This window comes from Nuphar pumila, chromosome 5, assembly GCF_984573655.1.
Source record: "Nuphar pumila chromosome 5, dmNupPumi1.hap1.1, whole genome shotgun sequence".
Classification (NCBI taxonomy): domain Eukaryota; kingdom Viridiplantae; phylum Streptophyta; class Magnoliopsida; order Nymphaeales; family Nymphaeaceae; genus Nuphar; species Nuphar pumila.
Window position 1 is genome coordinate 94,424,603 of NC_143253.1, and position 15,717 is coordinate 94,440,319.

The window sequence follows — 15,717 nt, forward strand, 5'->3', positions numbered from 1 at the left end:
AATAGAAAGGTTTTAAGTCTATCATACCAAGCACGAGGTGCTTGTTTTAAACCGTATAAAGCACGTTTGAGTTTAAAAACATGATCTGGGTATTGTTCATTTTCAAATCCTGGAGGTTGTTTTACATAAACTTCTTCATTTATAAAACCATTTAAGAAAGCACTTTTAACATCCATTTGATATAATTTAAATCCATATAGCTTGCATATGCTAAAAACATTCTAATAGATTCAAGTCTAGCAAAAGAGCAAATGTTTCATCAAAATCAATACCTTCCTCCTGGTTGTATCCTTGAGCTACTAGTCTGGCCTTGTTTCTTATAACATTACCTGTTTCGTCTAGCTTGTTTCTGAAGATCCATCTTGTCCTAATGATTGGATGATCCTTTGGTCTAGGTACAAGATCCCAAACATCATTTCTTTGGAATTGATTCAGTTCTTCAGTCATGGCTAGCATCCAGAACTCATCAATGATGGCTTCATCAATCTTCTTTGGTTCAAGTTGAGAAATGAATGCCATGTTTGCAATCCGTTCTAGCTGAGCTCTAGTTTGAACCCCCTTTGTTAGTTCTCCCAAAATCTGCTTTTGAGGATGATCTTTGATATCGACAAAGGTTCTTTGATGATCATCTTCATTAGACTTAGCTGTGTTATCTAAAAATAAATTTGTACTTTCAACATCATCATCATTAGTTTGTTTATGAACAGATTGATCAATAGATTCACAAAAACTAACATGCATAGATTCTTCAATAGTATTATGACTCTTATTGAAAACTATGTATGCTTTACTATGACTCGAATATCCTAAGAATATGCCTTCAACAGATTTAGCATCAAACTTATCCAGGCTATCTTTTGTGTTTAGGATAAAGCATTTACATCCAAAGACTTTAAAATAGTCTATTCTTGGAGTTCTGTCATAGAATAGTTTATAGGGAGTTTTATTTAATAAGGGTCTAATGAGAACTCTATTTGTTATGTAGCATGCAGTATTAACAGCTTCTGCCCAAAAAGATTTAGCAAGATTATTGTGTTGGAGCATAGTCCTGGCAGATTCCTGAAGGGTTCTATTCTTTCTTTCTACTACACCATTTTGAGGTGCAGCTCTAGGAAAGGCAAAGTTATGAGAAATACCATGCAAGTTACAAAAATTTTCAAAAAGTTCATTTTCAAATTCTCCTCCATGGTCACTACGGATTTTAACAATAGAACAAGATTTTTCGTTTTGTAATTTTTTACATAAGATTTCAAATTGACAAAACGTGTCACTTTTGTTTTTCAAAAATATTACCCAAGTAAATCTTGAGTAGTCATCTACAATAACAAAAACGTATTTATTGTGATTATGACTAGCTACTCTAGAAGGACCAAAAAGATCTAGGTGGAGAAGCTCTAAAGGTCTTTTACTTGAAATGATATTTTTTGATTTGAAAGATGATTTTGATAATTTTCCTAATTGACATGCATCACAAAAGTAATCCTTTTTAAAAGAAATTTTGGGTAACCCACGTACTAACTTATTTTTAGCCTATGTCACAGGGACTCGGCAAAACAGGTGCCGCACCCGCGTCGACGCGACGCGACGCGGGATCGCGTGCGGCACCGGGTGCGGTCAACACGACCCTAGGTGCGGTCAACGCACCCAGGGTCATTTTTGTCCAAATTTTTGGGCGAAAAAAAAATTCCCCCCCCCCCGATGAAAAGGAGGATTAGGGCAAAAAAAATTTTTTGCCCTAATCTCTCCTCTCTCTCCCCCAGAGCTCGAGCTCTCCCATCGCCGCCCCCAGCGCCGCCGCCCCCAGCACCGCCTCCCAGACTCCTCCTCTCGGCTCCTCCTCTCGGCTCGCAGGTATGTCTCTCACTGTCTTCTTGGGTCGGCTGGGGAGGGGCCGAGCACCCGCCCCCTCTCTCGGTCTCTTGTTGGGTCGGCAGGGGAGGGGTTGAGCCTCCCCTGCTCCCTCATTTTTCGGCACAGGAGTTGCCGAGCCCCTCCCCCATCTACCTCTTTTTTTTGGGTCGACAGGGGAGGGGCCGAGTCCCTCCTCCATCTGTTTTTTTTTTTTTTGGGTCGACAGAGGAGGGGCCGAGCCCCTCCCCCATCAGTTTTTTTTTTTTTTAGGTCGACAGGGGAGGGGCCGAGCCCCTCCCCCATCAGTTTTCTTTTTTTTTTGGGTCGACAGGGGAGGGGCCGAGCCCCTCCCCCATCAGTTTTCTTTTTTTTTGGGTCGACAGGCGAGGGGCCGAACCCCTCCCCCATCTGTTTTTTTTTTTTTGGGTCGACAAGTGAGGGGCCGAGCCCCTCCCCCATCAGTTTTCTTTTTTTTTGGGTCGACAGGGGAGGGGCCGAGCCCCTCCCCCATCTTTTTTTTTTTTTTGGGTCGACAGGGGAGGGGCCGAGCCCCTCCCCCATCTGTTTTTTTTTTTGTTTGGGTCGACAGGGGAGGGGCCGAGCCCCTCCCCCATATGTTTTTTTCTTTGGGTCGACAGGGGAGGGGCCGAGCCCCTCCCCCATCTTTTTTTTTCTTTGGGTCGACAGGGGAGGGGCCGAGCCCCTCCCCCATCAGTTTTTTTTTTTTGGGTCGACAGGGGAGGGGCCGAGCCCCCCTCGCGCTCGCTCTCTTGTTGGGTTGGCAGGGGAGGGGCTGAGCCCCCCCTTCTCCCTGTATTTTCGAATTGATTTGAAAATTGTAATGTATTTTTTTTTTGTGTTTTCAGGATAAAAATGACGGATAAAGGGAAAGGACTTGCGTCATCCTCATCCCAACATGTGAGTTCTGCTGCTAGTTTTGCTGATAGTTGCAGTGGGATTGATGATGTGGGGCCACTATGGGTACATGTAGATAAACTTGCAAAAACTGGAGAAGGAGGTGGTGGAAACAAAAGATTTCGATGCAAGCTCTGCGAAAAAGATTTTGTTGGGTCTTACACAAGAGTGAAGGCTCATTTGTTGAAGATACCAGGACATGGCATTTCAGCTTGCAGAAAAGTTGATGAGGCAATGCGAAGGCAATACAAGAAAATACAAGAAGAATATGAGAAGAGAAAGGCAATGGCCGATTCTTCTGCACTCAGTGTGCCATTTGCAAGCCACCAAGAAGATGCTGAAAAAAAAAAGAAAAGTCAATCTAGGAGGTAGAGGAACGATACAAGCAGCATTCAATACATATGGAAGAGAAGAATTGGATAGAAAAGTTGGGAGGTACTTTTATTCTGGTTCACTCCCATTTAATGCGGCTAGAAATCCTTATTGGAAGGATTTAGTAACATCCTTGGCAAATTGTAATTTGAGTGGTTATGTGCCTCCAAGTTCAGAAAAAATACGAACCACACTTCTTGCAGAAGAGAGGGCAAACGTGGAGAGGTTGCTAGAAATTAAAAAATATTCATGGGAGCAAAATGGAGTTTTCATTGTGTCTGATGGATGGACAGATATTCAAAGGCGTCCATTAATCAATTTCATTGTTTGTTCGCTTAGTGGCCCAATATTCTTGAAAGCAGTTGATGCATCTGGGGAATATAAAAATGCAGAGTATTTGAAGGGATTGTTTATAGAAGTGATAAAAGAAGTGGGTGATCAGAAAGTGGTACAAATCATTACAGACAACGCTTCGGTTTGTAAAAGTGCAGCGTTGAGTTTGGAGAGTGAGTACCCTCAAATTTTTTGGACTCCCTGTGTAGCACACAGCTTAAATCTAGCCCTAAAGAGCATATGCAACCCCAAAGAAGAAGAAAATTCGCAAGCATATGCTTTATGTTCATGGATTGAAGATTTAGAAAGAAATGTCAAAAGCATTAGGAATTTTGTTGTTAACCACCATCGTGCTAATGCTATATTTAATAGGCATTCTGATTTGAAATTGTTGAAGGTCGCTGAAACACGTTTTGCGTCCATCATTGTGATGATGAAGAGGATTAAAAGAGTGAAGAATGCTTTGATTAACATGGTGACTGATGAAAATTGGACATTCTATCGTGTTGATGATGATATGAAGGCTCAAGAAATTAAGAAATTCATTCTTGATGATGAGTTTTGGGACAGAGTGGTATACTTCTTTCAATTTACGCAACCTATTTGGGAAATGTTAAGAGAAGTTGATAAGGATGAGCCCATGCTTCACAGAGTTTATGAAATGTGGGATAATATGATTGAAAAAATACAAGCTATAGTTTTCATGCATGAAGAAAAAAATCCTGCATTGGATGATTCAGATTTTTTTAATCATATTCATTCAATTTTAGTCAGAAGATGGGATAAGAGCAACACTCCTTTGCATTGCATGGCACATTCTCTTAATCCAAAATATTATGCAAATAAGTGGCGGGCTGGTGGTATTGGTCGTGTCCCTCCAAATTTAGACCCAGAGCTATCAAGACATAGAAATATGTGTATGACAAGACTTTTTCCAGAAGCACATCTTCTACATCAAGTCACACAAGAGTTTGGAAAATTTTCATCTTCGAGATTATATGCACCGGCATTATTCGCGAGAGAAGAAGATAATATAGATCCTATCACATGGTGGTCAACATTTGGATCGGAAACACCTCTTCTGCAACGTCTTGCATTAAGATTGCTATCGCAGCCTGCTAGTTCATCTTGTTGTGAAAGAAATTGGAGCACATATTCTCAAATCCACAACATGAAGAGAAATAAACTCACCAGCAAGCGTGCAGAGGATTTAGTATATGTTCATTCAAATCTTCGATTACTTTCGCGAAGCAATGATGAATACAGGTACTAATTTGCTCTCTTAGTTATTTGATTATTTCTTAGTTTTCATTTAAATATACTTGTATTGTATTTATCATTTTCAAATTGGGTTTATAATGCAGACAAGGAACATCCAAATTTTGGGATGTAAACCCAGAAGAGTGTGACTTCGAGGGAGAACATGAATTCAACGTAACAAACATGGATTTAGCTGAGCCCAGTATTCCTTCTAATGATGCATTTGATGATGAAGAAGAAAATTATTAGCATCCATTACTTCATCAGGATCTACTTTGGTATGCAATTTAGTTCTTTTATGCATACTTATTTGATTGATATTTAGGTCGATTTATGTAATTGCTTTACTTATTTGATTGATAATTTGATATTTAGGTTGATATACTGCATGCATGATGAATCATATTATGAGTTTATGACAATGTTTACTGTTAAATGTTAAATTGTTAAAACTTCAAAATTTTATATATATATATATATATATATATAATTTTTTTTTACATTTTTGCCCCTGCCGCACCCTCGCACCCGGGTTTTTTGGAAGTGCCGAATCCCCGCACCCGCACCCGCACCCGCACCCGCACCCATGTGACATAGTTTTTAGCTAATTTAGACATGTAATTAGAATTTACATGACCCATTCTCAAGTGCCATAAATGTTGAGAGTCATTATTAGCTATAAGACAATGTTCTGTGATGTTTTCTAGGTATAGTTCATATATATTATTCTTTCTTATACCTTTTAAGATGATGTTTTCATTGGTGTCTGCTATGAGGCATGCATCATGATTAAAGCTAACATTATAACCTGTGTCACACATTTGACTGATACTTAGTAGGTTCTGTTTTAAGCCTTTAACAAGGAGAACGTCTTTGATAAGAGGTTTATCTATGTTACCAATATTACCAATACCAATTATCAAACCTTTGTTGTTATCTCCAAAGGTGACGGTTCCTCCTTCTTTATGATGAAGAACAACAAAAAGGTCTGGATGTCCTGTCATGTGCTTTGAACATCCACTATCTAGTATCCATCTGTTCTTCTTCTTTGGAGCCTGCAAAACATTAAGTAAATCTCTTTTTTGGTACCCAATCGGGTCCTTTTTTGTTAGACTTTGGAACCCATATCCATTTGGATTTGGGTTTGTCTATATCTTTAGAGGAGTTAAAAAGATTATCATTATAATACTCCTTATTTGGTTCAGATGAACTTTTCACAAACGTGGTCTTTTGATTCATACAAGAAGGCTTTTTGAAATGAGAGTAGCCAATACCATTCTTGTAAAAAGAGACTTTCTGAGAGGATAAGAGTTTATCCAAGTTCTCTTTACCTTTAGTAAACTTGAAAACCGTTTTCATGAGGTTCTCAGTTTTACTTTTTAGCTCTGAAATTTCTACTTGCAGATTTTTAGTTTTGGAGCTAGTAGAAGAAATTTCAGACATAAGCATAAGATTTTCCTTTTTCAACTCAAAATTTTCACTGCTGAGTTTTTCATTCTCTTGGGAAAGCTTTAGATTTTCAGATTTTAAATCTTTGTTTTTGAAACTCAATTTTCTAGATTCTTCAAATAGTTCTTGAAAAGCATCTAGAAGTTCTTCAAAGGAAAAATCAGAGATTTCACTTACCGAACTTTCGTTTGCCATGAAGCACATATTTGCAGTTTCGGCTTCATCATCACTTGACTCTTCACTAGTGGATGGTTCTGAATCATCCCATTGAGCATGCAGAGCCTTTTTCTTGAAGAACCTCTTCTTTGGTTCCTCAGTCTTGGACTTTCTTTTGAGAAGGGGACAGTCACGTCTTAAGTGGCCTGGCTTATTACACTGAAAGCACATGGGATCTTCTTTAGGATCTTTTTTTTCCTTGTGCCTGTTTGGAAGCCGGTTCCTTCTCATAAAGCGCTGGAATTTTCTGGTAAGTAGCGCAATTTCTGATTCTTTATCTGAGTCTTCATTCTCAGATAGGGCTGGGAAAGCTAGAGTTTTATTTACTGGTTGCTCTTCTTCCCTTCTTTCTTTCATGTGGACTTCATAGGCCATAAGATTGCCTATTAAGTCGTCCAAAGTAAGCTTAGATAAATCTTGAGCTTCTTCAATAGCTGTAGTCTTTTTCTCCCAATCAGTTGTGAGAGATCTCAAGATTTTCTTCACCTTTTCAGTCTGGGAATATGTTACACCCAGAGATTTCAGATCGTTGGTGATGTTGGTAAATCTGGTAAACATCTCTGTGATGGGTTCATCTTTGTTCATTTTCAACAACTCATATTTTCTAACAAGAGATGAAATTTTGGCTTCTTTCACTTTGTTGGTTCCTTCATGAATAACTTCCAAAGAATGCCAAATATCATATGCAGATTCACATATAGATATTCTATTGAATTCGTTTTGATCAATGGCACAATATAAGGCATTCATAGCCTTTGCATTTAGGTTTGCCATTTTCTTTTCTTCATCAGACCATAAGCTATAGTCTGCGGATGGAGATGTGTATGGATGCTCAACAATTTTCCATACAGCAAAATCTATGGATTTGAGAAATATAGTCATTCTGCACTTCCAGTATCCATAGTTGGAGCCATTGAAGAAAGGTGGACGGGATGCGTGTTGACCTTCAATATCACGAGCATAGGAGGTAGATGTCATTTGTGCTGGAATACTTGTTACGTCGAAACCAGCAAACCTGCTCTGATACCAAATGAAATTCCACTAGAGGGAGGGTGAATAGTGAAATACGATAAAGATCGATAAATAAAATAATCAGGCAATAAGGCACAACACATAAAACACAGAATTTATACTGGTTCGGTCAGTATCCAGACCTACATCCAGTCCCCAAGCAAACCACTTGAGCTTTCCACTATAACATCCGAGTCACCGGATAAATAGTACAACACCCTCTTCCTCAGAGGTCTTCTTCTCTCAACAGAGAAGGAGCACACCCTCTTCCATAGAGGTCTTCTTCTCTCAACAGAGAAGGACAACACCCTCTTTCACAGAGGTCTTCTTCTCTCAACAGAGAAGGGCAACACCCTCTTTCACAGAGGTCTACTTCTTTCAACAAAGAAGGAATACAGTGAATAACAGAGTTACAATACTTCCTATAGAACCTTCAGAATGATATGAATGCACGAATGAAGGATTCTCAGAATGTTCTGTTTGTCACTCAGAGGATACTCTTTGTCAAAGAGCTGGACTTGACTTTTTCTCTTTTCTTTCTTTTCTTTTTCTCTTTTTTTTTCAAGGCTCTCTTTTCAAATATCGAATAGGAATTTTTCTCGTTGTAAGCTCACACGTCTATTCCATTCCATTGTTTGAATAGTTTATTTGAGTGTGTTTATATAGCTTTTAAAAAGTAGTCGTTACATTTTGGAATTGTAACTTTTTGAAATGTGAAATGTTATGTCATTTCAAAAATATCTTTTAGAGAAGTTCGAGAATGCCTTTTTCCATAAAAGTAAAATAGAGGGTACACTAGTCGTTGTAATATTTTAGGTAATACATATTTTATGTAAAAAGTCTATTTCTTACAATAGTAAATTGAACGTTGGGTTGTAGTTTTGTCTTTATTCTAATTAATGATTTGAGGTACATAAGTACTTCTTTACTTTAAATGAGTGTAAGTACAATGAGTGCTTTGAGATATTTATTTGTACATAGTCATGTCAAGTGTTTTCTTTATGTTGTGTTTTTCAAAGTCTTCAGAGAGAATGAGGACCAAAAGAAGGTCGACATTCTTTGAGAAGGATATTAACAAGGATTTGTTACAGGAGGTATTTAATGCTTTGTAAAGAGAATGATGACTTCAAGTAAGTCGACATTCTATGGTTTTGTAAAAAGGTAACTAGAGTCCTTTCAAAAACATATTTTATTTGTTTTTCTTTTGTGTAGCCGATTTATGTTTTTGTCTTCTTCCTGTATTAGAAACATTTCTTTAAAGAAGGTAACTAGAGTCTTTTCAAAAACATATTATATTTGTTTTTCTTTTGTGTAGCCGATTTATGTTTTTGTCTTCTTATATTAAAAAACATTTCTTTAAAGAAGGTAACTAAAGTCTTTTCAAAAACATATTATATTTGTTTTTCTTTTGTAGCCGATTTTATGTTTTTGTCTTTTTCCTACATTTCTTTTTCATGTTGTCTTGTATATAGTGTAAGGTACAATTATTACATGACAAAATATCTTTTTCATAAAGGGTTGTAAGAAGGTACAATTATTGGTTTTCAAAAAGGACCTTTTTGAAACTATCGTATACTTTTATGATATAGTGTTTATGAATGAGTATGTAATATGCAATATGCAAGTTCCTGAAGGTTCTGTTACATATGACTCTAAAGAAGAAAAAAGTCTTCATCTTGAGGTAGCCGATCTCTTTATTTGAACTTTAGGAATGCATGGCTCATCAAGCTTTTTCTTCAAGGAGTATGATTGCACCATAGTTGTACTTGAACAAGAAGTCTCCATCCTTATTGGGTTAGATATCCTTGCATCAAATACTCGTTAGATTTATGGCAAAACATATTCAGTCATAATATAACATTTTTCAAGAGGACATATTATCATATCATATAAAATCAAATGAGACAGTGTATCATATTATGTGACATCAAAACAGAGTTTCTCAACACCGTCGACCTGCCCTCTTGTAGTGGCACTGTTCTTGAAGGGAACGGTCTGCAACCAGGTGGTTGCGCACTCCCCTTTTTGTTTTGCTAAGCCCACCCCCTGCGCCCTTTGTGATTTCGGGCTCGACCTGATAGTCGAGCCCACCCCACCCCCTTTATGCTTTCGGGTGTTAAAATGTAATGTAAATTATGTAATACAGTTAGTTATATTCTAGTTAGATTGTAATTAGGTTAGGTTAGGTTTTACTTCTATTTTTTAGACCTCTTTAGTAACATGTGATTTTTGACCAAAGTCAAAAAGCACCTGTAATTGAGAGTTGTTGGACCCCCAACGACTCTATTAAGAGCCGTTGGGAGTCCAACAACTCCCTCCTGGCTCCCACTTGTGAGCATTATATATATGGGGTAAAACCCCCTTATAAAATCACTTTTTTGTGTGGGTTTCATCCCACTTGAATGAAATATTATTTTTGCCTCTTTTTGTGTGCACTCCTTTGAGCATTTTGGTTGTTGAGTGTGTTTTGTTCAGATCCTTTGTGATATTTATTTGAAGTTTCAATTGTGAACTTTATCTTCTTTCATGGTATCAAAGCAAAGGGCGTGATCAATTTTTTTGTCTCGTTGCATTGGGAAGCATGCCACTCAAGCTTTGGAGAAGAAGAGGCGTTCTTCTTCAAAGAAGCATGTTCCTCTATAAAAAAGACAGCGACCTCAGGGTAATCCTCAACCTAGGCAGCAATCTGGTGATGTCTGCCCCAAATGCAAACGGATGCATAGCGGGCAAGCTTGGCCTCGCGAGACAAGAGGTTGTCTATATTGTGGCAAGATGGGCCACTATATACGGGAATATCGCAAGAAAGAAGTCGACGACCACAGGCGGAATGGCGACGTGCCCCAGCTGTAACGCCCCGAAATTGTAACCAAGATTTTTGAGGATTTTTTTTTTTTTTAAACGGAAACAACTAATGATTACAGGGTTAAGTATTTCAGAACGATACAGGAAAGTAAAAGCAAATCACACCATTTATTCTTATTTCAAAAATAATAGAATCAGAGTTTCACATCATGAGTCTCAAAATAAAATTGTCCAATCCCAAAGAAAGTAGGACCGCCAGGGAACAAGTAGATCAAGTCTTGGTCAGCGCCTCATCCTGCGTCGCTCATAGAACTACTCTGTGCCTGAAAATAATAAAAATTATAGGAATTAGACTACCACGTCTAAGTAGGAAAACTGTACTCTTAATGCAGGTATGTCATGAATCTAGTATGTGAGGTGTAAATCTTTCAGCTTATTAAAAAATCACACAAGGTAGAGTATGCATCAGCAGTAACCGACATATATCTAAACAGGCATGCAGATTATACAGCAGTTATAATTAAGCAATTTAAACATTTCATGCAACGACAACAATTAAACAAGGCATTAGAACATGTTATGCAACATAATAATTAAACAAGTATTTAAGCAATTAACCATTTTATGCATCACAATGACAGTCATGCAATCATTCGTGTAGCAGTCCCAATACGGATTTGATTATCTCATGTCTACTCATTTCAGGGCGTCATTTAATCACAATTTCAGAACATGCTGGAAAAATATAAACCGGTCTCACTAGTATCTCCACTCGCGGTGATACCTAACATGTACTAATTTATGTTTATCTTGTCTTATCCCGTGGGTACACACGGGCCGAGGCAACCATCACAGAAAAGAACGTTCGGGGGTATGTTATTCAAAGGTGTTTTATTAACCCGAACATTCTAACTGTGACTGAAATCCCAAGGGAGCGATCCGTGACCGAGAGAAACTCCCAAAGGCCAAAACCAGAACAGGATGCATCCCTAACTTCTGCAGAAGAGTAACGAGCTACCACCTAGGACATATTGGTAGTCTGGGTCCCCCCAACTCCGAGGACTGGGGACCAACGAGTCACTTTAGCTCGAAACAGTAAACATGTCCCCGGAACTTTGTACCACCTACCCTCTCCAAGGTAAGCCCAAAACTGAGTGGGTTAATCTTTTCATTTAATTTATTTCCCGAATTACAGGGCATCTACCCCACTTCCTTCTACTACCACAGCAGTAGAAAATCCCAACCTTAGTCAATTCACCAAGGTTATAGAACAGTCCCAATCCTTTGTCATATTGATAGCATAACCCACCCAAATTGCTCCGGTGTCTTTGACTCAGTCAAGCAACAATATATATATTTTTTTTTTCATTTTCATGTGGATTCACATCATAACTTCGATGGCCTATGCAAGACCCTCAATATACTGGCTGGACATTCGTATGTCCACCACAAACCGACCCATAGATTCGGTTGTCGAAACCCTATTATTATTACTGCTTTATTCTTTAATAGTAAATGGCCGCCACCCCTCCATGTATAAAAAAAAAAGGCATGTATTTGAAAACTCGACCAACAAGCAAAAGCACAGTTGGTGTCTTAAGATTCAGTGACAATACTATATACACTTCTCCCAATACACCCTCATTTGAACATCCCCCACGATATGCAGTTTTTTTTTTTTCTTTTTATTTAATAATTTCAGAAATTATGTAGGGTCTGAACATAGTACTTCAGAAAAATGCACAGTTTCACATACATGGGAATATTGACGAATAGACCTCTAACTGGCCATTCGAACCTTCTAGATGGTGCACACATAATAACATTTGAATATTTTAAGGAATATGTAATTTGACCAACATAATTTATGCAGCAACTAAATATCAATTTATCTTCCCAAGCTACTTATGCAGTGAACACCAAAAATTTTCATGCAGCTTATTATGCAACTAATCCTCACATTAAATTTCCCAGTTACTTTGCAGCTTATTCTATAACTAAACATCCATATAAATTTACTAGTTACTATGCAGTTTAATATGCAACTAAACATCAATTAAGATTACTATATACTGTGCAACTTAACTGGTAACTAAATATCAATGTAAATTTCCAAGTTACTACACAGTTTCATATATAACTAATTATCAGTTTGAAATTACTATGCATACGGTTGCTCAATTCTTAGCTTGAATGTGCAAATCTATAACTCTGTGAATAACTATTAAATCTAGAGATATCATTAAAAATATGAATCTTGAGCTGGTTACAATGAAACCTCATTTCAACCACCAGACCTAAAGAAACATTCTAACTATGTGTTTCCCTGTACCACTGGGCAGAATATAGTCATTGCATAAATGGACGAAAATCATAAGTTCATGAAAGTAGTCAACCTCAAAGTGTCAGTTTTCGCATTAACACAACATACTATATTCAACCTGTTACTTGTTGACCCTAAGGTGCTACTACAGTTAAGCAAGTAATAACAATTACACTAATTCAAACCAAGTTGGGTGTTCCTTCCGGCAAGTCAACATCCAACAGGAAGTTCGTTTTTATGATCAGCGATAAGATGGTTGTTGGAGACCTTAAGACCCAAATCTCAGACTTTAACAACTGTCATAAACATAGCCGATTCTCTAAACTTTGTTATTTTTATCAAAAATCAGCACATGAAACAGGGATGGAAATAGACTCTAATGACCAACATAAACAGATCGTACTCCCTGATTATGAGTCTTTATACATCCAAAAACAATCGGACTTTCTTTAACATAAGATTGAGCTAGAAAAAAAATCCTAATCCGAGTTTATTCCATGCTAATATTGCAAAACCCCCAAGTCTGAAGTGATTTCCCACAGTCATCGGAAAACCCCCAAATGCAAACCCCACTTCATGCGATAATGAGCTTTCTTTCTCAACTGACCCACATACCCGGATGCACTCAACACCAAACAATAAAAGTACTGAACTCCTACCATTTTCCGGCGAGGGTGTTGCGGCATCCACTGGAGGGGTCGGTCGGCCTGGGCAGCACCACCACCGGCGAGGTCGGCTCTTCACGGCAAGGCCTCGAGCTGCGGCTTGGGATTGGAGGGAGCTTCGAGGTTTAGAAAGGTAGAAAAGAGTGAGAGAGAGAATGGGACAGAGAGAGAGAGAAGAAAGGGTTCGGGTCCCCCTTTGTAGGTGGGTGACCTTCCAAAAAGGAAGGAAGCCCGGCGGCTGCGGGGTGCTTCCCCACCTCCCATCATCTTAGGTGTTAGGGTTCGGCTGAACCCTAACACTCGTTATCGCAGGGTAGAGGGTTTCCCCTCAAAAGCATTTTATCGGGCAACCCATATCGGGTTGCCCCCCCTTATTAACCCCTCTTTAATTTTTTAACGGGGGGGGTGGATCGGGTCCGGGTTCGAACCACGACCCGAAATGCTGGACCCAAATTTGATTTGGGTCCGGGTCGCTTAAACAGCAGTGGACCCAAAGGTTGGATCCACTTGGGTCTGAACCGAGTATTTGAAGTATTTAATTTCTTTAAATATTTAATTATATAATATTACTAAAATATTCTAATATCCGAAATTTTCTTTTGGGTCCAATAACGGATCCTAGGCCCAAATCCACATAATTCTTAAGTTTTTAGTGTAAAATTTGTGGTTCTTACACCAGCCCCCTCAACCACCTCAGCAACAGCAACAACCGCAGTCGAGCGGTCAAAAGAAAGCACCAGGGCGTGTTTATGGCACCACGGTCGAACAACTGACCAAAGAAGAGCTCGTTAAAGGTACCATCATGGTCGCTAACCAAGCAACTTTTGTACTTTTTTATTGTGGTGTCACACATTCGTTTATTGCTGTTAATTTCGTTAAACAATTGCAAATACCAGTAAAACCCCTGAACAATATGTTGGGTTTACAACCCGATCGAGAAGAACACAGTTTGTGCAACCTACATACCAGATCTGAACGTAGTCTTAGCAAACCAACATTTGCCTGCCTATACGATCTTGCTTGATATGACGGGATTTGACGTCATACTAGGTATGGACTGGTTAAACAAGTATCACGCCAAAGTCTTTTACCGCGATGGGAAGGTTGTGTTGTCTCCGCCAGGAGTTCCTATGGTAGAGTTCAAGTTTTCTAAGTTTGTCCTTGCGAGTCGGATGATATCCTTATTGAAAGCACATAATTATTTACAGAAGGGATGCACTGCCTTCTTAGTCAGTGTCGTTCAGTCTAAACCAATGCTTGTTTTAATCGAAGATCTGGAAATGATTCAGAAGTTTTCAGATGTGTTCCTGGAAAAGCTATCAGGACTTCCTCCACCTTGAGAGATAGAATTCAAGATTAAATTGCTACAGGGCACTGCGTCAATCTCTAAAGCACCATATTGGATGGCGTCAGCCGAGCTAGAGGAACTCAAGAAGCAGTTGCAAGAGCTGATGGATCAGGGATTCATTTGTCCAAGTGTTTCTGTAAAAACCCCATTTAAAAAAAAAAAAATTGTTTTGGACCCGGGCCGGGTCGGGTCCGGACCCGACCCGGACCCATTTTTTTTTCTTTAGGGTTTTAAGTAACCCGACGCAGAATCCCGAGCGCTGCCCCCTCCCCTCTTCCCCCCCTTCGTTTTCGGGTTGATTGGGGAAACCCACCGAGGTTTCCCCTTTCATCACCCCCCCGAGCTCTTTATGAGCATCGCTGGAGGGCGAGGGGAGGCACGCCTCCCCTCTCGAGCTTCCTCCCCCGCGCCGGTCTCCTTCCCTGTTGCGCCCGCCGCCGACGCCGGCCACCACCCCCAGGTACGCTGTTCTTCCATCTTCTCCTCCCTCTTCTCTTCCTCACCGCCCTCCCTGTCACCTCGCCGGGAGGCCGGCCGGCGGCTCACAGCCGCTGCCGCGGCCTCCCACCGCCTCCCTGTGCCATCGGGGCCCCGATAGGTGGCTTACGCAGCCCCTGTCGTCCCCTTCTCTCGCTGGGGATCGCCGGAGTGCCGGCAGGAGACCTGAGGCCCCTGCGACCCCCCCCCCCTTTTTTTTCCTTTGCTGCCACCTTGTGGCATTTGGCAGGGACTGACCCCCCCTGCCATCTTCTTGCTGTCGGCAGGGGTTGGCCCCTGCCGACCTGTGCTTTTGGCAGGGGCTGGCCCCTGCCATCTTCTTGCTGTCGGCAGGGGTTGGCCCCTGCCGACCTATGCTTTTGGCAGGGGCTAGCCCCCTGCCATCTTCTTGCTGTCGGCAGGGGTTGGCCCCTGCCGACCTGTGCTTTTGGCAGGGGCTGCCCCCCCCTGCCATCTGCTTGCTGTCGGCAGGGGTTGGCCCCTGCCGACCTGTGCTTTTGGCAGGGGCTGGCCCCCTGCCATCTTCTTGCTGTCGGCAGGGGTTGGCCCCTGCCGACCTATGCTTTTGGCAGGGGCTGGCCCCCTGCCATCTTCTTGCTGTCGGCAGGGGTTGGCCCCTGCCGACCTGTGCTTTTGGCAGGGGCTCAGCCCCTGTCATTTCATGCTGTTGGCAG

General features: G+C 40.4%; 2 protein-coding genes across 2 annotated transcripts in view; one reads left to right on the plus strand and one right to left on the minus strand.

Annotated features, from left to right (window-relative positions):
- The window catches only part of LOC149837839 (signal recognition particle subunit SRP54, chloroplastic-like), a 99,518-nt gene that overhangs the window by 31,223 nt on the left and 52,578 nt on the right, over positions 1-15,717 (minus strand). The window lies entirely within an intron of this gene.
- On the plus strand, positions 3,713-5,026 carry LOC149837841 (uncharacterized). Its single transcript, XM_090006218.1, has 2 exons — positions 3,713-4,737; positions 4,836-5,026. The coding sequence occupies exons 1-2, from the start codon at positions 3,902-3,904 to the stop codon at positions 4,978-4,980; spliced, it is 981 nt and encodes a 326-aa protein (XP_089862344.1). The 5' UTR covers positions 3,713-3,901; the 3' UTR covers positions 4,981-5,026.

Coding starts and splice junctions, on each gene's coding strand:
- LOC149837841 (XM_090006218.1), top strand. CDS start 3,902: ATGATGAAGAGGATTAAAAGAGTGAAGAATGCTTTGATTAACATGGTG. Junction 4,738..4,835: donor CGAAGCAATGATGAATACAG/GTACTAATTTGC, acceptor TTTATAATGCAG/ACAAGGAACATCCAAATTTT.